This window comes from Jaculus jaculus, chromosome 4 (genome assembly GCF_020740685.1).
Source record: "Jaculus jaculus isolate mJacJac1 chromosome 4, mJacJac1.mat.Y.cur, whole genome shotgun sequence".
Lineage (NCBI taxonomy): Eukaryota > Metazoa > Chordata > Mammalia > Rodentia > Dipodidae > Jaculus > Jaculus jaculus.
The window spans coordinates 19500549-19524178 of NC_059105.1; the positions used below are offsets into that span (position 1 = coordinate 19500549).

The 23630-nt window shown below is 51.7% G+C and overlaps 1 protein-coding gene across 2 annotated transcripts in view; it reads right to left on the bottom strand.

Annotated features, from left to right (window-relative positions):
- Ngef (neuronal guanine nucleotide exchange factor) overlaps positions 1-23630 on the bottom strand; it is a 124848-nt gene that overhangs the window by 2873 nt on the left and 98345 nt on the right. For both annotated transcript variants that reach the window (XM_004662259.2, XM_004662260.2), the window contains 7 exons: positions 11136-11296; positions 9314-9466; positions 7514-7643; positions 4278-4352; positions 2314-2403; positions 1102-1265; positions 607-762 (listed from right to left, as the gene is read on the bottom strand). In XM_004662259.2, coding sequence (XP_004662316.2) covers positions 607-762; positions 1102-1265; positions 2314-2403; positions 4278-4352; positions 7514-7643; positions 9314-9466; positions 11136-11296 — 929 coding nt within the window. The remainder of the gene's footprint in view (positions 1-606; positions 763-1101; positions 1266-2313; positions 2404-4277; positions 4353-7513; positions 7644-9313; positions 9467-11135; positions 11297-23630) is intronic.

Consider the following 23630-nt stretch of genomic DNA (forward strand, 5'->3'; position numbering starts at 1 on the left):
GCAGCACAGGAGAGCCCTGTGAGGAGCCCTTCCTGAGGTCCTGCAAGCTAGTTCCCAAAGATGCATGTCAGGGCCAGTTCCACTGAAGCCATAACTTCTCAGCCGTGGCGAAGCTGGGAAAGATTAATGTCACTTGTACATCAACCTTGTGAACTAGGGCCTGATGTCCCAGCGAGTGGGCTTTGGTGAGGGGCAGCTGGACCCAGGAGACGGGGGAGGCTGGCTGGAGGGGCCACGGGCACTGAGTGAGGGCTCCATGGCCCACAAAGCATCTCTTATGTCTTGTGCATCTGTTGAGAGCTTGGGGCTGTCTCTGCTTCTCAGACAGGGACGTGATGGACCGGAGGCCACACAGAGTAAGCAGCCGGTGGCAGAGGGGGGTAAGGGAACATTCACTTATGCTTATGTGCCCAGGAGCGTGCAGCCGCCCCTGCCACCCACACGCAACAAGGACCTGCAGAAGTCCCCCACACGATCTCCAGCGTCAAGGATGGGGACTAGTGATGATGGTTTGGCCTCCTGCAGGTGTGTGCAGAGGTCTGTTTCAGTTGGGAAAGGGTGACCAGTGGGCACCCCTGGGTGGGGCCCGTGGCCCAGGGCACTCACTGTGAGGACGCCTTCAGCATGTAGGTGGCTTCCCGGTCATCCGCGTTCTCTAGCAGTCGCAGGATGAACACGTTGGCCAGTGTCTGCCCCTGGTCTTCCAGCTCCTCCACACGCAGCAGGCCCCTTGGGGCTGAGTCAAATACTTGGTACTTGTCTCTGGGGACCAAGGGAGGCAGAGTAGGCACGCTGGCTTCAGCAGCACACCTTGGCTGGCTGACAATCCTGGCGCACAGCCCTAAGTCACTCTCTGCCTCCTTTGGAAAGCCCCCGCATGCCTGTGCCTTGGTCCCAGCAGAGCTCTCACCCAGGGGTATGGAGGGGCAGGGGACACGGCTGAGCACTGCTCAATGTCAGTTGCCATCAGCTGGTCAAGAGCAGACCAGACCTTTGACCTGACGCTAAAGCTGAAACTCTGTCCTGCTGCTGCCCCACTAGCCTGGGCCACGGTCAAGCCCAGGATGGGTTCACTTGAGTGCCCGTCAGCGCCAAGCTCACCCCGGGATCTGCCGGCAGATCACCAGCAGGTCGTTGAAGAGGAAGAGGTAAACTTCTCGGAAGAGCTTCTTGGTCCGCAGGGTGCGGGAGGTCTTGGGGCCGGACATCTGCTGCAGTTCGCCTTGCTTCAGCAGCCAGCGGGAGTGCGAGATGATGGGCACCGACTGGAGGGCAGGAGAGGTCAGCGGCAGCACCCTCCTGCCCCGCCCCTGGGGGCTCCCCCAGCTCTGTCACTAGAGGAGCACTGTGAGACACGGCGTGTGGGGGCCGTGCGGGGGTCGTGGTACTGTCTGTCACAGGGGCAGGGTCCGGGACAGATGCAGCAACGCGGCAGCGGGCATGAGTTTGTATGTGAATGTGCGTGTCCCTGCGTGAGCGTTTTATGTGTGTGTTTCTGTACGTGTGTCCCCATAGATGTATTCACATGTGACATTCTCAGTGTCTGTGTTTGTACCTGTGTTCTGGGACCCGTCCACGTGCATTTGTGTCTGTTTACATGCAAGTGTGTGCATGCAATCGTCACTCCACCAGCCTCCACATCCTTGATGTAGAGTCTGAGGAGTGGCCAAGGACACAACAAAACCTTAGGGACAAGGAGTCCAGGCTGCAGCTGGACAGCCGCTCTGACTGTGTGACTCGGGGTGGGAGCTGGGCCCCCTGTGGTCAGCCTGACAGGTGGAGCTCTGGGAGACACGGAAGAGCACTCATATCCTTGAGTAGGATTCAGCTCCCAACACCTGACCTCTGGGACCTCCTTTGTTTTGGGGTACCAGGTATGAAACCCGGGGCCTTGCAATACTGGGCAAATACTTTCCAGAACCCTTGATGAGCACCACCAGGTGCTGGTGCCCAAATCACAGGGAACCCAAGCCCAGGGGCATCATATGCTCAGTAATGTTGAAGTTTGAATCTGGGGGAGAAAGTCGGTAACTTGCAAGTCATCCAGGTTTGAGAGCCCCTAGGATAGTCCCTGTCCCTACACACGGACTATTCAGGGGCAGCCAGCCAGGAACAGAGCAGGAGGCATCCAGGCAGGCCTCACGGGATCCTGCACCTTAGGTCTCACAGTAAGCTTAGGCAAGGCAAGGGAAGACTCATGAAGACCGGCCTCTGCCAGTGGGAGAGCTCCCGAGGGCGCCGCAGGCTGCAGCACCCGTGCCTGGGGCCGCTTCCGGCTCGTGGCTGGGCACCAAGCGGGCCTCACAGACTCACTTTGATCTTGAACTCCAGCTTCTTCTGGATGCTGATCATCTGCTCCGTGCGGCTCATCTTCCGGACACCCTCATTACATGCCTTCACCACCTGGGACGGGGAGGGCATGTTAGGCCAGCCTGCCAGGTCGTCCCCAGCCACCACTGTGACGGGGCCACGTGCCTGGCAGCGGACGCTGACCGCAGTCTCGTGTGGGCTGGAGCTCATTCTCGGTGTGCTCTGGGATCAAGGCAAGGGAACAGCTGTGGGGCCTGAAGACTGAAATTAGCGATGGCTGTTCTCTGAGATGCTGTTTAGAATAAGAAAATCTGTCACCGATCTCATGTCCGCTAAGTAGGACTGATGTGAGTACGATGTACCCGTGTGATTGAGTACAGTGAGCCCATCAACAACCACAATGCACTCTGCATGCACTAAACTGGAGAGCTAAGCTTGTGGGTCAAAGGACAGAGTCCCTGTTTGCACAGAGCACAGTTGTGCACTTTGTGTGTGTGTGTGTGTGTGTGTGTGTGTGTGTGTGTGCACTCACACATGCACACAGTCATATGCAGGTCTCTGGAGCTCTGGCTGCAGCATGCAGCACGGGATTATGGGTGGTTAGACATCTTTGCCCTCCTTTTGCTTAGGAGTATTTTCTGTATTTTCATGTATTGATCACCAGTTACTTCACCAATGAGGAAAAAAAACCACCTCTTTTTTTTTTTTTTTTTAAAAAAACTTTCTTTTTCTAAAAGTAAGCTAGAGTAGCTAGGTGTGGTGGTGCACACCTTTAATCCCAGTACTCAGGAGGCAGAGGTAGGAGGGTCACCGTGAGTTCGAGGCCACCCTGAGACTATATAGAGAATTCCAGGTCAGCCTGAGCTAAAGTGAGACCCTACCTCGAAAAACAAAAAAACAAAACAAAACAAAAACAAAACAAAAAAAAAAGTAAGCTACAGGAAACAGAACAGCTTTCATCAAGGGGACAAGGGAGAGAACGGTGGAAGAGAACTCATAATAGAAACGCACTTTGGCCACAGGCAGACCTCAGGGGTAGACCTCTGGGGTCTGAGGACCTCTCACAGGTCAGGCAGCTGGCACTGCCTGCCAACCCAGGGCCCTGCCGCCCACTGGAGGCTGGAAGGAAGTCACACTGATCAGGTACAGGGGAGGCTCGGCCTAAAGGGTGGCCAGGAGGTCCCTGAAAGCTCCTGCCCAGCTCACAGGTTTCTCTCCTTGAGCAGTCTCTCTGCACCCCGCAGCCCTTCGCAGCCTCTCTGACAGGCTCACCAGGGGTGCCATCCTCACCAAAGCTCAAAGGTTGCATGGGAGCAGAGGCTGCGGCCATGCTAAGCTGAGAAGCGCTCATGGGTCAGCATGGCTCAGAGCCTCCCTCCCTGCACACGGACACAGGCTCCTCTCATGAGTAACACAGGAATCAAAGACACAGCTCCTAGGCTGCTCTCCACCGTGACGGCAGCATGGAGGAGTCGCCCCGGCCCAGGGGCAATGAGCTGGCACTCAGGTCTACCAACGGCAGAACTTGAAGGACACCTGAGGCTGGAGAGAGCCGCTGGTGCCCCACACAACCCATCCCAAGGCCCAGCAGGAGCCCTGGGAAGACCAGGAGGCGGAGCTCCTGTAGAGGGCAGAGCTCTGGGGCATGGATTGAACCCAGAGAAGCTGTGACGCTGGCAGGTGGGCTTGGGGCAATGAGCAGCACCGGGCATGGGTGCTGCAGAGCAGAGCCGAGCTGCGTGCCGCCGGCAAGAACGCCCCCACGCAGGCCCCTCCACGTCCACCCTGGGCACAGTAACAGACAGAGGTGGTGAGGAGCTCGTGGGTGTGTCGAAGGCTCCGCCCAAGCAACACTGGGTGTGAGTTTGACTGCAAAAGCCAGTTTCCGAGGACACGGGGACCCAGGGGCCTGTGGTCACTTGGGAGAAATAAGTCTCTGGGACACAGAGGAGGAGGAAGCGACTTACCATTTCCAGCTCCCTGTGGGCATCCAAGGCGGTGCACTCGCGCTCAGACCTCTCCTCCACCCGCTTCAGGATGTTCTAAGCAGCACAGGACAGACCTTGTTAATCCCATTCATTTCCCCGTCTCCACCCACCACTTCCCTGGCAGTGGCAGTGCCCCTGAGTGTATGGCACACACAGAGTCTCCCATCAACAAACAGCGGGCGGGGTCCCTCGGCCAGCCACTGCCTTGCCAGGCTACAGGATGGCAACGAGGAGCCCAAGCCTCAGCGGGATTGACCCCGAGGCTGACACATGCTGTGTCATGTCGCACCCTGTGCTGCCGTCCCACAAAGATCCAAACACATGCGGCAGCGAGGGACCCAGGTACACCCAGTCAGGGCGGCCCGTGCCCAAGGGCAGCTAAGTGCTTACACAGGACACCTGCGGCTCCCTCGCCTCCTGGGATGATTGTTCACCTCTATGTTCTGAGTTTTGCTCTGTACCTGGTTCCTGCCAATCTTCACTGTGCCCACAGATCTTAATCTGTTTTTGTCCTACAAGGAGGGCTGACGGGGGTCACCTGAGCACCACCCCTCAGCTCTCCCAGCTTCCATGGACCATAGCTGTGTCCACATCTTCGGCTACATGGGGCGTGGCCTTGATGTCAGATGTAGCCCCCCCCCCCGCAGTGACTCTCCCTGACTTCTGAGCAAGAGCTCTGTGGGGCTACCTCAGATGCCTCCTTTGCACAGAGGGCCGGCCAGGCACCAAATCCTGTCAACAGTGGCATCCTACTCCCAAATCTATCTCCAAGCTGAACCGTTCAGTTCACATTCTATCGGTCTCATTGGAATAAAAATTCTATGTGACCTAGTCACACTGGTGGCCTGAAACAGAGGACAGCGGGGCAGTAAGGTTCCTTCTCTTTTTGCACGATTGTGTATGTCTATGTGAGGGTACATGTGTGTGTGGAGGCAAGAGCTAGATGTCGGGTGTCCTTCTTCATCACCTCTACCTTACTTTTTTATTTTTATGTTTTGGTTTTCTGAGGTAGCCCAGGCTGATGTGGAATCACTATGTAGTCTCAGGGTGGCCTTGAACTCACGGTGATCCTCCTACCTCTGCCTGCTGAGTGCTGGGATTAAAGGCGTGCACCAGCATGCCTGGCTTCCAACCTTATTTTTTGAGACAGGGTCTCTCACTAAACTCAAGAGTTCACTGATTTGGCCAGACAAGCCAGCCAGCAAGTTCCCCGGAATTCCGTCTCCACCTCCCCAGCACTGAAATTACAGGAGTGTGCCACAGGCCTGGCATTTTATGTGGGTGCTGGGGAACTGAACTCAGGTTGCTCATGCCTGCACAGCAAGCACTTTGCCTACGGAGCCCCCTCCGCAGCTCCTGTCGTGGGGTCTTCGGCCCGTGCGTGCTCCTCTCACACCACCCTCACTTGGGGCACCCCTGGTGAGCCTGATGCCGGGACTCACAGTTCCCGGCCGCTCTGCTCTCAGCACACTCCCGGGCCCTTCTCACTCTGAGTGGCGCTCCAGTGGCCTTTAATATGAGTTGTGTTGGTTCATCTTAGAAAAGGTCAGATTTTTATATATCTGCACCTGTTCCTTCGCTATACATATAGCTTATTTAATATATATATTTCCTCTTTTTTAACCTGACAAACGTGGGATGGAAAGATGGCTTCGAGGTTAAGGCCCTTGCCTGCGAAGCCTAAGGACCCAGGTTCGATTTCCCAGAACCCAAGTAAGCCAGATGCACATGCATCTGGAATTTGCAGTGGTTTGAGGTCCTGGCATACCCATTCTTTTTTTTTCTCTCTCTGTCTTTCTAATAAAACGAAGGAATAGTAACTAGACAAACAGTTTCAGCCTCCTTTGTACACCAGCATCTCATGGTCTGCTTTGTCACACTGCTGTCTGTCCCAATCCTCAGGCCCTGCTTCCGGGGCCCGCACTTCTGAGCCCGTCCATGTGCCCGGCCTTTCTCCTTCCACACTGCAGAGTTGACCTACTACGGCCTGACTTCCAGTGTTCCAGTCCCAGTTCAGAGCTTTGGTGCAGACTCCACATGCCTCTGTCATCTGCTTGGTCCCTTGTGGGGAAACGGGGACATCCTACTTTACCTGGCTCTGTGCCTGAAGCTCACTGTGTCCCAGCAAGAGCTCCTGCCCTGACTTGTCCAGTGGACCTCAACTTGGAGAACTCTGCTCCACGCTGGGTACTGGGCCTCCTCCCCATTGGGTAGATGCATGTTCCAAGCTGCTCTGTATCCTCCCTCCTAACTGATTTCCCTGAAGCATGACCACCCCTCACCCTTTCCCCAAGGCCAAGTGTAACCTCTTCCTCCCTTTTCCACTTTGCTCTCCAGCCCTCACCCTCTGCAGCAGCCAGTGAGCCCTGACGACTGGCAGCCGGCTCAGGTGCAGACAGAACCCTCGGACCTGCCTCGGCCCCACTTCTCCACGCTCCTTCCCATCATGCTCCGTGAGCTCACTGTTAGCCATTCTGCTATGAGCCTTTCTTCCCTGGGGCCTTGCGCATTCAAGTCCTACATACAATGATCTTTCCTCCAGATGGTAACCTGGCTGACTCCTCCTAAGCCTAGACTCAGCTTAAATGTCACTTGTCTTTCTTGTCCCCTCCAGTAGCTAGTGACCTCCTCTGGGTTACCCTGTCTGTCATCCTCAGAGCCATGGCCACTTCTCGGCTGGGCCTGCCATTCTCTCCTTTTGGAATGTAGCTGACCCCTTACTGCTCAGGAGCATGCTTAGAACTCAGTGTGTGGTGGTTTGAGTCAGGTGTGCCCCTTAAACTCAGGTTGTTCTGAATGCTCGGTTTCCAGCTGATGGAGAATTGGGAATTAATGCCTCCTGGAAACAGTGTATTGAAACAGTGTTGGAAATGGCAGGCTTATGGGTGTTATAGCCAGTTTCCCTTGCCAGTGTTTGGCACACTCTCCTGTTGCTATTGTCCACCTTATGTTGGCCAGGGGGTGATGCCCACCCTCTGCTCATGTCATTGTTCCCTCTTGACATCATGGCGCTTCCCCCTCGAGCCTATAAGCCAAAATAAACCTCTTTTTCCCAGAAGCTGCTCTTGGTTGGGTGATTTCTACCAACAACGCGAACCAGACTGCAACACAATGGGACCTCCATTTCTTGAACAAGTGGATTTCCAGCAGAGACATGGGGCAGTCTGGGTAGGAGAAGCCCGTGTCACCCAGGGCTACACTGAGGGAGGCTGTACCTGGACTAGCAGCTTGAGGCGTGTGATCCTCTGGAAGGGCAGGATGAGGAAGGAGGAGAAGGGCAGGCCCTTGCACTTGGGGTCCAGCTCCAGCTGTGCGATCAGCTCCCGAAAAGCTGCCTTCTCCTGGCTGGGGACACAGACACCGTGGGCTCGACCTCTCCGCGCCTGGGGGCGTGGATATGAGAGGTGCTCCCCCTCCTCGCCGCCTCCCAGCGACTAGACAACTCCCAGGCACCACGTGCTGCTGGCTCTCCCTCCCCACCTCTCTCTTCTGCTTTTTTAGAATGGAAAATAAACTGTTCATGTACAAGTCAAATAACCATAGTGGCTTCATGTGCCTGGCCCCTGAAGACTTAGCAAAACATGCTGTGTGTGGGAGGCAAGAATTCCATGTGTGTCCAAGTCTATGAGTCAGATGCACAATCAGATGACTTCACACAGCAGGAAGCCGGGCCCAGGTAAACCCACGTAGGGACGGAACTGGCAGCAAGCTACGGGCACCTGCGCTACTCCCATGGGAGGCGTCGGCCGCAGGCCAGGCTGCGCGTAGCTGTTGAGGGCTGGGAAGACTGTCAGAGCTGCACTGCAAGGCCTGGTGGCTCATGTCCTGGTCAGATCATCTGCACTCACCAGGCACAGTGACACGGTGACTTGCCACCACCCATGGATTCTTGGGTGCTGCAAGGTATAGGCGCCTCTTCTGTTGGCCTTTAATGGCTTCACAGAGAAGCCGACGAAGCAGAATGCTCAGACACTATGTGGACCATAAGCACACAGACACACACCTGCTGACACACCGTCCGCAGCAGAGGTGACACGCTGTGGGGAACTTGCTCCAGTCCCAGGCAACTGCTCCAGAAACGGACCCTGAAGGCCCGACCATCAGGACTGGCCTCCCCTCAGCTCCAGAAGTGACTCTACTCAGTGACTGTCTATCAACTACCCCAGAGCAGTGACACACGTGGTCACTGCTGCTGTGTGCCAGCTAGGGCTTGCTTCCTTCAAACAGCTTGTGGGACTTCCTCTGCCTACTGGATGCTCGACCTTACCTTTGTTCTGACGACACACCAGAGACCACCAGGCCTGTGTCCCTGCCTGTAAACCTTGTTTTCCTTCCCAAATAAAATCCCTTTATTGAGCTGGAGAGATGGCTTACTGGTTAAGGCGCTTGCCTGTAAAGCCTAAGGACTCATGTTTGATTCTCCAGGTACCACATAAGCCAGATACACAAAGGTGAGGCGAGTGCAAGGTTGCACATGCCCACTAGGTGGCGCAAGCGTCTGGAGTTCAATTTCAGTGGCTGAGGCCCTGGCATGCCAATCGCCCCCCCACCATAAAAAACTAATAAAAATTCCTTTATTGGAGATTCTGTGGTTCTTCTTTTGCATGGACAATCGGCACTAGGAAAGCCCTGATATTCCCAAGTGGAGCAAAGAAAGGTTATGAAATGGGGAGATTAGGACCCAGCTCATGGGCATCCCTGGGTGGCGAGCAGACTCCTTCCTTCCCAGGCTTGCCCTCGTCTCTAGTTCAAACCCACTTTCCCAACGTCCTTGAACTGTCCTCATGGCCACACACTCCCTCCAAAGCCCACAAGACTCCCCGGCTCTGGATACAGGTTGGGAGCTGCAGCCAACTCCTTCAGGGTCACATGGGTCAATGGTTTTCTGATATATCAAAATGCCCCAGGAGCACGCCAGGTTTGGACACTGCCACCAGCCTGGCCAAATCCTGTGGCTTAGCAGGCCCCTGGGAACGCTGAGGCGAAGGACCGCTGAGCGCTGGGGGTACACTCACAGCAGCTGCTTATGTGTCCTCTCCTGGTAGGTCTGGTTGCTGACGTATGTGATGTAAACCGAGAAGTGGTCGGCCGCGTAGTGGTGCACGATGTCACACACGTCAGAGATGACCACATTCTCCTCCATGCGGTGCTCCAGCTCCAACAGAAACCTGCAAGGGGCAGGGGCTGGCTGAAGGTGTTTGGGTGGAGAGCTGGTGTCCCTGGCTGGGACAAACCAGCGTGGTCACTTACAAGGTGGGCGGGGACACAGCATACAGCAAGAAATAACTGTTTTCAGTTAAAGGCACTTGCTTGCAAAGCCTGATGGCCTGGGTTTGAGTCCCCAGTGTTCATATGTACTTAGAAATATAGATGCACAAAGTGGTGCAGGCATCATGTGTGTTGGGGGGAAGCCCTGGTGCATCAATATTCACTCTCTGTCTGCCTCTTGCTCTCAGTTTCTCTTGAATGAATAATAAGTAACTGAATGAGTAAATTAATCAATAAAAATAGCTTTGAAAAGGACTAGCTGGGCTGGAGAGATGGCTTAACAATTAAGCGCTTGCCTGTGAGGCCTAAGGACCCTGGTTCAAGGCTCGATTCCCCAGGACCCATGTTAGCCAGATGCACAAGGGGGCGCACGCATCTGGAGTTCGTTTGCAGTGGCTGGAAGTCCTGGTGCGTTCATTCTCTCTCTGTTGCTCTCAAATAAATAAATAAAATAAAATAAAATAAAAAAGAAAAGGACTAGCTATTTTTAGGTGGCCATCAAGAGTATGCAACGAGAGAGATGTAGAGGGCAGGAGACTCATCTTGACGTCCTGGATAGGCACTGATGTGCGATGCAGCAAAGAGACAGCGGGATGTAGTTCAGGACAGTAGCTGGGACGGGGCGACCCAGACTGACCTCTTTGCCCATCACTGCTCAAACTGGAGACAGGCACATGAGGCTTGTTACATACTTCTGAAAGTCTGGAATCTTCCAGAGTAAAATGTGAATCCACACACAACTAGCCAGCAAAGTGGCAGAAGCCGAGAGGCCTCCGCGAGCCATCCCCTCTGGACCACTGAGTGGAGCTGCCAGCAGGAGGCGCGGGGACCCCGGGGCAGGAAGACGGTGCAGTGTGGACCACTCGAGAGTCCAGAGATCAGCAGAGGGAACTCGAGGTGTCATGAATGATGTCGCAGGGACCCCCACTACCAGGAACGGCTCCCTCTGCCGCAGACCACCTCAGATACACTTCAGATATTACCACAGCTGCTCACAACCTGCAGGGAGCGGTAAGCGGGACCTTTATCCTGTTGTGACTGGAGGCCGTGTCTTCTTCCAAGGTGTCAAGACTGTCTCACCCTCTTCTACTCCCTCAGACTGTGGGCACCCCATTGGAGAGGAAAGGGAAAAGCAGAAGCCAGGCCACTTTCACTGACCCTGGCCCTCAGGCAGTCTTGGGCTCCCACACATCAAGTTGGGCTCTGTGGTCACAGGATGTCCAGCTGCTCCAGACACCCTTGGTCCCTGTCATGAGATCCATTATGGCCTTGTCTCATGGGTGGACTGTGGGTCTCGTGCCTAAGGTTCACCTTAACATCATCATGTGGGTCCTCCAGCTCATGGCACTGTGGAGACATGCAGAGCACGGGGAAGGGATGGGAGGGGACCCAGGGAACACCACCGGCCGCCCTGTTGGATGGAATTTACATCCTCATCAACAATATTTAATTGTGGAAAATTCCAAACATCCAAAAGCAGAGAAACCCCTATGATGAGGTTTGTTACTGGTTTCAGCCACGCCCTGGCACTGGAGAAGGGACAGGGAGAGGCGGCCACCCGGTGCTCACCGCTCGCTGACAGCCATGACATCGAGGACGTTGGAGAAGAGGATGTGGGCCTCGGATGGGTGCAGGATCTTCTTCATCCGCTCGTTCTCCATGAAGTGGGACACCAACAGGTTCAGGCTCTTGTAGTAGGAGGCCTCGGAGGTGACCAGCTCAAACATGGCCTGTGGTGATACAGAAGAGAGACTGCGGTTACTCCCGGAAGGCCCGAATGTTTCTGAAGCCTGTTTCGGCAAGTGTGTGGGTCACTGGCTGCTCTGCCGAGTGCCACGGGGTCGACCCATCCTTATGCAAAGGGGACGGAAGGCACTCCACCCCGGGAAGCATGCTTTTAGAGCCTGGAGCTGCACTGGAGTTCCGCTCACACAAAGGAACCAGACGGCAACAGAGGTCCACACACTGGTTCAGAGATGGGCAGGGAAGTTGGCAGGAGGCAGGATGCCCCCGCCACCTGCCACCAATTTCTACAGGAAATGGACCAGGATATCAACTGGGAATGGTGAAAAATTAGCTTCTGGGGATGGAAAGATGGCTTGGTGGTTAAACGTGCTTGCTTGCAAGGCCTGTGGACCCGGGTTCAATCCCCTAGCATCCACACAAAGCCAGATGCGAAAGAAGACACAGCATCTCGTGTTTGCTTACAGAAGCAAGACACTCTGGTACCTGAACTCACACACAAATGTGCAATTAAATAAGTAAAAATGCTACAAAATTTATTTTAAAACTGAGCCTTGGTTATTCCTCTTAGGGTCTGATTTTACATTGTCATCAATAAAGCCATTTTCGACTTCCGGTCAAGATGGCGACCGCCTAGCTGCACTACAAACAACAAGGGAAAAAAAAGATAGATGCAGATCCTAAGAAGAGAGCTGCCCCAACATACCTCAAAAGGGGACCAACTGAAACTAAGGACAACTGGTGAAATAAGCAAGGGTGATGTTTTCCTGTGAACCGGGTACCAGCACAAAGGGGAAGGAGATCAACGCAGAGAAAAATCAACTCCTACCAAATCAGAGAGCCAGAGCCTCAGAGGCCCCCAATACCTCAGCACTGAAGCAGACCAAAAATGAACCCAACATGGCTCAGGGAAATCTTGCGGAAGAGGGGGCGGAAAGAATGTCAGAGTTACATGTTGGGTCATGATTTGCAGAGACATTTATCATACTAATAACTGGGGGCTAACTCCACAATGCACCACCCATTTTCATTAACAAGGAGGGTCTAATGGGAGGGGGTAGGTCACAGATGAGCCTAAATAATGGTACCAAACTGCCTGTATTCACTGAAATGAAAACTAATAAATTAAAATAAAAAAATAAAAAAATAAAAAAAATAAAAATAAAGCCACTTTCATTTTGAAAGGGACTCACAGTCCACTAAGCCTTTCTGAGGTCCCTTGCATCTGTGCCATTACCTGCTTATGGAGCTGATGAAACCCGGATCCAATGCCCGGCTTTTCCAGGTTCTGTCTTTGCCATGACCTCTGCCACACCAGACCACAGCAAAGCAGGGGTGCCTGGGGGTTCCCAGTCACTTCCTCCCTGTGAAGCTCTGCCAGGGGTCCAGCCTGGCGAGGCCCTTTGAGATGAAGACCATTTTAAAGCTGGGCATGCCTACAGTTCAGCCCTGTGCGGCCACGGTGAGAAAGCTTGTCCCCACCAGTCGTGGACCCCAGGCCTCGGGGCCGCTTGGGGCAGCGGCAGCCGGGGCTGAGCTGTGGCAGATGTGCAGCTCCAGAGCTTTCCACGTCAGGCCCAAACAAGAAGGCCACACTGGGCACGAAGTTTCTAAAACATTCTCTGCTACAAATACCGTTAGGAGCTCACCTTGCTGCTGCCAAGTGTGAATTCCTCAAGAGAATGTCCGGACAGCTCAGCTCCCACACTCCAAGCACATGTCACTGAACCAGCTGAGGACGGATGACTACTGGTTACCTGGGGACCCACCGTGCCCTAACTGTAACGTAAGAGGCATGGCTACCGGATGGCACCACTCAGAAGGATGCTGTCAGAGATATGACTGCTCTGGCAAGCGCCACCCTGGCTTGACTCCACCCAAGCTCCGCGGAATGATGGCATCTTTGTCCTGACATCTATGAGGAGGACAAGCGAGTCTAATGTAACTGGGCTTGGCCTCACAATGGCTGACACACCTCAGACTTGCACCGGAATCATTGCTGAGCCCATTCCCCCAACACTCTCCCCTCCTTACCCATCTGCAGGGTATTACCCGTCTGTGAATTCCCCTTTGCCAGAGTGTGTGCCTCCGTCTGGACCTGCCACTTAGATCGCCACCCCGGTGCAGTTGTCTGTGCCTTTATCAACATTTCTTTTACTCCTTGCGGCTCAGGCCTCTGTGTGGCCACACAGAACTGATGAGGAACGCAGGCCCCGCTCGCTCTTCATTTGCTCACCCATTCATTCATCCAAACCACAAAAGAACTTACTGAGGACCTGCTATGTCTGGTCTAGGCACTGAGCGCCAGTGGTGAGCACAGCATAGTCCCTGTCACCACTGTAGGGCTGTGACACAGGGGAGCAGAAAAGGACACCCTGAGTGACGTGGCCCAGGTCATGTCAGGTGGTGGGGAGCATCAAACAGCAGGGCGGAGAGTGGCTGTGAGCACGTGCTGGTATGGTTTGAATATTCAATGTCCCCACAGGCTCCTGGGCTGAAAGTCGGCTCGTCTGTGCTGTTTGGGGAACTGCTGGAATCTTTAGGACACGAGGCCTACCCTAAGGGAAAGAGGTCACTGGAGGTGGTTCCTTGTGTGCAGGGCTTGCTCTCTCTCTCTCTTTCTCCTTCTCTCTTTCCTTTTCCCATGTGCCTCATGTGACAGGCTCTGTTCTACCACCGACCGTGGTGGTCAGCCTCACCTCAAGCTCACAGCAACAGCAACGGACCCAGCCAACCATGGACAGGACCCTCTGAAACAGTGAGCTGAAGGAAAGCTCTCCTCCTTTAAGTTGCTTTCCTCAGCTAGTTTGTTACATTGGTGGAAAAGTGCCTAATACAACGCATGTGAGAGCGTGAGCATGTACACGCACAGGTATACGAAAGTGAGCATAAGTGCATGTGAGTATGGGTGTGTGTGTGGGTTTGAGTAAGAGTGGGCATGAGTGTGTGTATGGGGGTGTTTGTATGTGACCGAGGGTGTGTGAGAATGTGGCTGTGTGCGTGAGGAGTTCAAGTGTGAGGGGGCGTGAATGAGAGTGTGAGAGTGGATACGTGCGTGCATGCAGAGGGTGTTTAAGTACAGGACTGTGTGAATGGTTGTGAGCACATGTGTGCCCAAGGGTGGGCGTGGAGGTGTGAGTGTGCATGTCACTACTACAGAGAACTCATTCTTTCTGTGGCTCCCTCCTCCCATGGCTGAGTAGTGAGCTGGCGGCTGGATGCTATCCTCAGGGAGCACTCAATTAAACTGACCCACATTTTATGAGTTCCAGCTTGGTTCTATCTCCGAATGGAGCTCTAATCTCTTTGGCTATTCCTTTTGATGGTTGCCAATAATCATGACGCGCACCCTGCTGCTGCTAAGCCCGTCCTGCCTGAATTCTTTTCACAGGCAAAAATCCAGTTGGCTCTGGATGCTTCCAGGGATGCTAGTCCAGGAGGCTAGTCCAGGAGGCTTTGTCGTTGGTAAGGACTGCGGCATGGCTGTCTCCTGAGTACTGCTGGTCTTGGCCTTGGGAGCTGGCCAGAACCCCTGCCATAAGTGACAATTGCTGTGTCCCCGCTAAATGAGAAGGTGGCCAGGAAGTGAAGTACTGATCACTTAGCCTGGGGCCTGGCAGTCCACCATTTGGGTATGACCTGCATTAATGGTGGGCAGGCATTCTGGCCAGAGGGGCAAGGTGGGCTTGTCCCAGGAGGTGACATTGGGGCTGAGTGGTAAAAGATGGCAAGCAAACCCATTCCCCAGAGTACCAGTGGCTGTACGGAGGAGGGGCTTGTGGGGCAGCAGCCAGACAAGGGCGGAGCATGGGGAGGTGGTGGTGTCTCTGCGTGCCAGGAGGAATCCAGAGAGGCCCACAGGGATCCTGCTCATGGGTTCAGCTCCTTCCCTTCAGACTTCTGCGTGGGGATGGACCCCAGGGGTCAGAATCGCAGCCTTGGTTTCAGGAACGTGGGAAGGGTGGCTGCCCCGGCCCTGAACTGGCTTTCCATGCTGGCCCACAGGGAGCAGCCACGGCTGTGTCCCTCGGGGCCCCCCTCAGGAAGCACGGGCTTATATTTGTCTTCATAACTTTAGATTTTCCTCTAACGCAGCTCTGTCCCCCAGTCAGGTGAGGGTCCCAAGCCAGTGCCACACTCTCTGGACACCACAGAAGTGTCCAAAGCGAATTCCCACATTCCAGTCTGCACACTGTCAACCTTTCATGATTGTAAATAATGCTGCAAGGAGCGTACCATAGTCACAGCAATTCCACCTGCAACTGTCCATCAACAAACAGGGCGTGGCTAAATTATGGAGCATCTAACCACTGGAGCCCCATACAACTGCAGGAAAAATGACTGACACAGAGAAAGGTGATAAACATCTTACTAAGTGGAAAAAAAAAAATAAAGAAAAGAGGCACAGAACAGTGTGCCTAGTAGCGATACTCAATCCCAGATGTCGACCTGATTGGATCTAGAGTCATCTAGGCATGTCTGTGGGGAGTTTCTAGATTGGGTTACATAGGTTAGGAAGATCCGCTGCCATTGTGAATGGACCTTCCCGTGGGCTGGGGTTCTCAGCTGTGTAACAGGAGAAAGCCAGCTGAGTAGCTGGCCCCCCTCTGCTTCCTGATTGTGGATGGCAGGTGACCTGCTGCCTTCCCCCCCACGGGGCCTGTGTCCTCACCCCGTGAGCCAAAGCCAACTCTCCTTGCATTCACTTGCTTTCCTCTGCGATTTGGTGCAGCAGCCTACCATCTACAGAACACCCTTGCATCCACACCCTCGTCCTGAGGCAGGAACCAGGCGCCTTGGGGCCAGGGGTAGGAGACACTTGCTTTCCTTGCAAATATTTTTTCCCTGTTTGAATTTTATATCAGGTATATAAAATCATTTATCCAAAAGATCAACTTCAAATATGATAAATGCCAATACGGCTTCTTTGGTGAAATTATTATTAGTGCTTGCTTTTCACACCAAGTGGGGCAGGAAGTATGTGACGCAGGTGACGGCTGCTGTCAACTTAAAGCAAAGGCAAAGCTGCCTGCCCTCTCACCACTGAGGACTCATTTGCCAGGTTGTTAGAGCTCAGAGCTCGTCTAAAGAGACAAATAATGTGATTCAGTGAGCACTGGTAAATCGCATAACACAATGTAAGTGTGTGTGTGTGTGTGTGTGTGTGTGTGTGTGTGTGTGTGTGTGTGTGCAGGCAAGCACGCACCACTGTGTGCCTCTAAAGGTCAGAAGACAACTCGGCCGACTCTGGCCTTGCCTTCCACCTTGTCAGATCTTCCATCCTCACTGTTCACTGCGATGTGTTCACCAGGCTAGCTGGGCCAGGAGCTTCGAAAATTCTCGTGTCTTTGTCTTCCACGTCACTGCCTGCATGTGGCTTTTACACGGTGTCTGAGGTTCTGAATTTAGGACTCAGGCCTGAGTGGCAAGTGTTTTATCTCCCATCCTGCAATTTAAGTTTCTGACAGAGTCCATCATTCTAAAATGTTTTTCTGGAGGCTGGAGAGATGGCTTAGTGGTTAAGCACTTGCTTGTGAAGCCTGAGGACCCCGGTTTGAGGCTCGATCTCCCAGGACCCACGTTAGCCAGGTGCACAAGGGGTGCACACGTCTGGAGTTCATCTGCAGCGGCTGGAGGCCCTGGCGTGTCCATTCTTTCTCTCTATCTGCCTTTTTCTCTGTCTGTCGCTCTCAAATAAATAAATAAAAATAGAAACAAATAAATAAAAATAAATAAAATGCTTTTCTGTGGGGGGGCACTTTGAAAATATGTCTATTCTCTAAGTTGCAGAAAGAGGCTGAAAAACCACAGAAAACAGCTCTGACGTCAGCTGCTGAGCAGACTGTGTGTTCAGGCAACTGCTGGGTTCCCTCCCGCCGCATGCTCCAGTGAGATGAGGCCCATTTCTGTCTGGACGTGTTGGGCCTTGCCTACCTTGGTGCCAGGCTGGCTGGTAGGCTGTCCTAACCACATGTAGCTGTGGGTCTGTGCCACCCTGCAGATGCTCAGACATCACTCCCTGCTCACTTTTCCAGTCCTACCCATCCTGCCTGCAAGGGGAGGGAAGAGCTGTTTCTCTGTCTGGCCCCTCTGCAGATGGAGGGGGAGGGGTACATCCTGGCACAGCTGGAGGAGTGTCCTCCAGGGACCTAGGGCTTCTCTCTCACGCCAGGTGTCAGACATGCAGAATGAAGTAGTCTGGGCGCTTGTGGCTGGTGGATCCCCCACATCCACGTTCCTCCTTCCTTTCAGCGCGATCCTGCGCTCTCCACTGTCCCACCACCTTCTGTGAAGGCTCCCTCCCCCCCCCACCTTTTTTTTCAAGGTAGAGTCTCACTTTAGTTCAGGCTGACCTAGAATTTTCTATGTAGTCTCAGGGTGGCCTTGGACTCTGCCTCCCGAGTGCTGGGATTAAAGGCGTGCGCCACCATTCCTGGCTCTCCCTCCCCTTCTTACTGGAACACCCTACACTTGTTACACTTGCCTTCCTCTCAACCGTTTAATTGGAATATCTTCTAATTATTCTTTCCAATCTGTCCCGTCTTTAGTGACTCAAAACCCAAGCACTTCAGAGCAAATGAGCAAACAACATTCAATGAAGAAATTCCCACACAGTGGCAGGCAGCTAACTTCTACTTACGGTGGAGAGAAAGATACTAGTTCATTCTTTTTTTTTTTTTAGCTTTTTAAAAAAATATATATATGCGTGTTCCGAGCCTGGAGCACACTCTGCACACTCACCGCTGATGGCCATACTATCTCATTCCTAAATCCTGCTTCTTCCATGGCTGAGTCAGATTAGGCTTATCAAAGATCACCATGGGAGGGTGAGTTCAGGCAAGTGCCTTAACCACTGAGCAAACTCTCAAGCCTGAAAGAAAGACTTATTTTAGGAAAGACAATAAAGCAGAAAGCTCTCCAGTATGGTGACTTGGATGGGGTGCTCATACAACCTTGGCGAGGTAAATTAGGCATCAAGTTCCCATGAGCTGTACTGATTAGGCTGAAATGTACATGGGCGACACTGATTGGTTGGTGGGTAGGAGAAGATCACTGACTAGAAGAGTCCAGCAGTGTTGGGGGAAGCCCACAACAATTCCTAGAAGGAGGAAACACTGGCAAGTAAAACAGAAGGCTTTCCCTGATTGTCATTGTGACGAGTCAAGTTAAGGTTCAGACTGGAATTTTTTCTTTTAATATTTATTTATTTGTTTATTTGAGAGGGAGTGAGAGAGAGAAAGAGAGAGGGGGAAGGGGGAGAGAGAGAGAGAGAAAGAGAGAGAGAGAGAATGGGTGTGCCAAGGCCTCTAGCCACTGCAAATGAACTCCAAATGCATGCACCACTGTGTGCATCTGGCTTTAATGGGTACTGGAGAATTGAACTCAGGTGCTTAAGTTTTCCAGGCAAGCATACACGTGCCTTAACCACTGAGTGATCTCTCTGGCCCCCCACCGGAATTTTTTTAGTCTCGCCGGGGTAGGCTACTGTCTATGTTCTTTTGGGCCTGGGTCCCTAACTACAAGAGAAGGCTGCCTTGTTGCTAATCTTATCATTGCAGCAGTGTGGTGTATGATGTCTGATATGTGTACGTGTGCAGGTGTGCATGCCCGGTGTGCTGTGAGCACGTGTGGAGGCCAGCGAAGAACACCCGGTCTCCTCTCTGTCCCTCTTCCACGGAGTCTCTCACTGAACTCCGAGCTGCCATTTTCAGTAGGATTTGCTGACCAGCAGCATCAGTGACTTCCTGTCTCTGTCCCCCGCCCCTCGCCTGGGTTTACAGGTGAGAGCGGCCACGCCCAGCACGTGTTTCCACATGGCTTCTGGAGACTGAACTCGGGCCATCTCAAGCGCTCTCAGGCCGTCCGTCACACTTGCACAGCAAGCAGTCACCCAGTGAGTCATCTCCCCAGCCCCACCTCTGGGAGCTTATTATAGCTTGGAGCTTTAGGGAGGGGGCGTAAAGAGAAGGGGTCTTAAAGGAAGAAGGAGAAAGGGCTTGGGGAAGCCAGACTTCAGAGAAGGACACAAGGCAGAGCTCTTGCCCATGGAGGCAAGCAAGAGTTTGGAGAAGCCTGCCTCAGTATTCAGGTTGGGTTTGTTTAGCCCCGTGGGTGGCCAGCTGGTTAAGCCAGCTTAATCCTGATATCAGGTGTTTGGGGTCAGAATTTCTGGAAAAAGAATATACATACGTACATATATATGTACTATGTATGTATGTGTATATATATATATATGCACATATGTGTGTGTGTGTGTGTGTATATAGCTGTTTTTTTTTTTTCTAGGTTGGGTTTCAATCTAGCCCGTGCTGAACTGGAATTCACTATGTAGTCTCAGGGTGGCCTCAAACTCATGGTGATCCTCCTACCTCTGCCGCCTGGCCCCCTACCCCAGTGCAGAATTAAAGGTGTGCGCCACCATGCCTGGTGAGAAATATTTTAATGTATTTATTTGCAATCAGAGAGAGGTAGAAGAGAGAGAGAGAAAATGGGCTTGCCAGGGCCTCCAGCTGCTGCAAAGGAAGCCCAGATGCATGCACCACTGCATCTGGCTTTATGTGGGTACTGGGGAATTGAACCTGGGTCCTTAGGCTTTGTAGGCAAGCAGTTTAACTAAGAAATCTCTGCAGCCCCTAAAAATATTTTTATTTACTTATTTGCATCCAGAGAGACGAGAGAACGTGCGCACTAGTGCCTCCAGCCACGGCTCCACTCGTGCGTCTGGCTTTACATAGGTGTTGGGGAATTAATCCCCAGGCGGTTAGGCTTTTGCAAGGAAGCACCTTAACTGCTGAGCCACCTCCCCAGCCTGAGATATTTATTTTTATTTTTTGTTTTTCTGAGGTAGGGAGGGTCTTGCTCAGGCTGATCTGGAATTCACTATATAGTCTCAGGGTGGCCTCAATCTCAGGGCAATCCTCCTATCCTGCATCCCGAGTGCTGGGATTAAAGGCGTGCGCCATCACACCCTGCAAAATATTCTTTTTTTTTAATATTTTTTAAAATTTTTTATTTATTTATTTGAGAGTGACAGACACAGAGAGAAAGACAGATAGAGGGAGAGAGAGGGAATGGGTGCGCCAGGGCTTCCAGCCTCTGCAAACGAACTCCAGACGCGTGCGCCCCCTTGTGCATCTGGCTAACGTGGGACCTGGGGAACCGAGCCTCGAACCGGGGTCCTTAGGCTTCACAGGCAAGCGCTTAACCGCCAAGCCATCTCTCCAGCCCCAAAATATTCTTTATAGGATTCAACAAGTATCCCTCTGACTGCCATTGAGCTGGTAACAGGAAGACTGCTCTATTTTCCAGCTTCTGGTGAGCGTATTTTCTTCTCTTGTCTACCAGGAAGATAACCTTTGATTCCAAATTCCTCAATATGATATCATCTTTGCACTCATTCATATTTGCTTAATGAATCTCTTTTCAGATTTGATCTGTTTATATTCTATGTAAACTTTAACCTTTATTCAGTGAAATAGATCTGTTTTAATTTTGTTGGGAGGGGTAACTTGTTTTGTGAAACTGAGAAAACTGGAGACATTCAAACCTTTGACAACAGCTTACTTTTTTGTTTTGTTTTGTTTTGAGGTACGGTCTCACTCTAGCCCAGGCTGGCCTGGAATTCACTATGGAGTCTCAGGGTGGCCTCGAACTCACAGTGATCCTCCTACCTCTGCCTCCTGAGTGCTGGGATTAAAGGCGTGCACCACCATGCCCAGCTTACAGCTTACTTTTTAAATTAGACTTTGGTTAGGGTGTATGGTTCTGTGAAGTTTAATGTTGATACAAATTCATGTAATGAACAGCACAGTCAAGACCAAAATCCTCCTTTGTGTCATGCTGATCTTGTCACACTCATCTTCTTCCCTAACCTCTGGCAATCATGATCTATTTCCTGTCACGATAGCCTTTTCCAGAACATCACAGAAATGAAATCATACAGGAGGTAACATTCTGATTTCTTTCACTCAGCAGAATGTCACTGAGATTCAGCCACATTGTCACACACGTCCATTGTTGTTTCTTTGATGTCCCAGCTTGCTTATCCTTCAGTTAAAGGGCACTTGGGCTGCTTCCAGTTCTGCATAAACATCCATGTGGAAGTTTTTCGTGCCTAAATTTTTCTTTCAATAGGGCAGCGGTTCCCCAGCAGGAGAAATTCTGGCCTTCAGGAGTCATTCAGCTAGGTTTTGAGACGACTTTGGTTGTCACGGCTTTAAGGGCATCCCTTGCAGCTACAGGCAGCATTCAAGGATGCTGCTAGAAATCTTGAGATGTGCTGGGCAGTCCCTGTAACAAAGAATGATTCCACCCTGATGCTCACTGTATTCCTGTTGAGAAACTGCTATAGGTAAACACCTATGAGTGGGGCTGCTTGAGTCTCGTGCTGTGTGTTTAGGTTTATAAGAAACTGCCCACTTCTCTAATACGAGTGCGCTGCTATGGAATCCCACCAGCAAAGTACAAGAATTCCAGCTGCGATGGCTTATGAACCACAGGGTGGCTCAGGATGGGACAGCCCCATGCTGAGGGGTCACAGCTCGTGCGGCGATCTTGGTGGACCTGTTATTACTACACAACCAACTAGTCCAGTGATTTGGCTGGATTTATTGCTGGCAAAGGTGGCCAGCAAATAGAGCAAATCTGTCATGAGTCAGGAGCTTCTATCAAAACGGATGAACTTTTAGAAGGATCTGCAGAGCAGATCATTCTGTTGTCGGAACACAGGAGCGACACAGAACGCACATTTGCTGCAGACCCTTGTGAAGCAGTGTGCAGGTGTGCAAGGATGCAAGTGCACAATCATCTTTCTTTTTCTGTAGTGCTTTTGTAGAGAAACTGGAAAGTTTTTCTAAGACTACTGAAGAACTGAAGGAGTCTTGCATCTTTTTTTATCTTCTTCTGTTTAAAAAGCCAACATCCCTCGGCTTTATAGGTGTTCTGCATTTGAGGTGGAATGAAACTTTCGCTGTTCACAGATGTAATGGTTTAGTTCCTTACAAACAAGATTGGGGGAGGCATGCAGACACTAACATTGAAAGTTTGAGGCAGCAGCAGAGTAAATGAGCTCTGCGGATGCTTGTTTTTTCATTGTTTACCCCCTGTTTTGTATGTTATTTGTGAAGAATCAAGGTGTGAGGAGCAGTACTATAATAGCAACACTATTAGTATATGTCAGAAGTCTGATGGACAGCGAGTTTTATCAGAATAACATTTGGTTATGGAAGTGGCTGATGATAAATAATAGTTATTTTTAAAAAATATTTTTATTTATTTGCAAGGGGAGAGAGAGAATGTGGGAATGGGCACACTAGGGCCTCTAGCCACTGCAAATGAACTCCAGACACGTGTGTCACTTTGTGCATCTGGCTTTATGTGTGTACTGGGGAATTGAACCTGGGTCCTTAGGCTTTGCAGGCAAGCACTTTAACTGCTGAGCCATCTCTTCAGCCTCCATTCTGATTATATTTGTTAGGTAATTTCTCACTTACAGACTTAAACTGTCAACTTGCTTGTGTTTATTAGTTAAATTTTATAAAAATTATATATATATATATTTCCATTGTGTGCAAAATGAAATAAAAATGTGCTATTTCTCCGTTTTGTGTTGGATGATGTAGAAAACGTTTGTGAACTATTCCAAAATGGGAAGTTCCTGTGGATGTTTTGTATAGTATTTTGGCCGGGGTTCCTTACTGATCTCAAAGCTAGCTGTTTTCTTTTAAAAATTTTAAAATATTTTATTTTTATTTATTTGAGAGAAAGAGGAAGAGACACATGGGGAGGGGGAGAATGGGTACACCAGGGCCTCCAGCCACTGCAAATGAACTCCAGACACATGTGCCACCTTGTGCCTCTGGCTTACGTGGGTCCTGGGAAATTGAAACTGGGCCCTTTGGCTTTATAAGCAAGTACTTTAATTGCTAAGCCATCTCTCCAGTCCCCCTCTTTTTTTTGCAAGAGATTCCTCTTTTCCTCTACAGGACTGGGGTTACAGCATGGGTAGCCATGGCCAGGTATTTCATGTGGGTGCTGGACATTTGAGCTTGGTCAGACTCAGACCCCTCAGGCCTTCATGCTTATACAGAAAGCACATTTATCCATTGAGCCATTACTTCAGTCTTTGAAAGTTTTTTTGTTTGTTTTGTTTTTTCAAGGTAGGGTCTCGCTCTAACCCAGGCTGACCTGGAATTCGCTATGGAGTCTCAGGGTGGCCTCGAACTCACGGCGATCCTCCTACCTCTGCCTCCCGAGTGCTGGGATTAAAGGCATGCGCCACCACCGCCTGGCTTGAGTCTTTGAAAGTTTTAATCATGACTA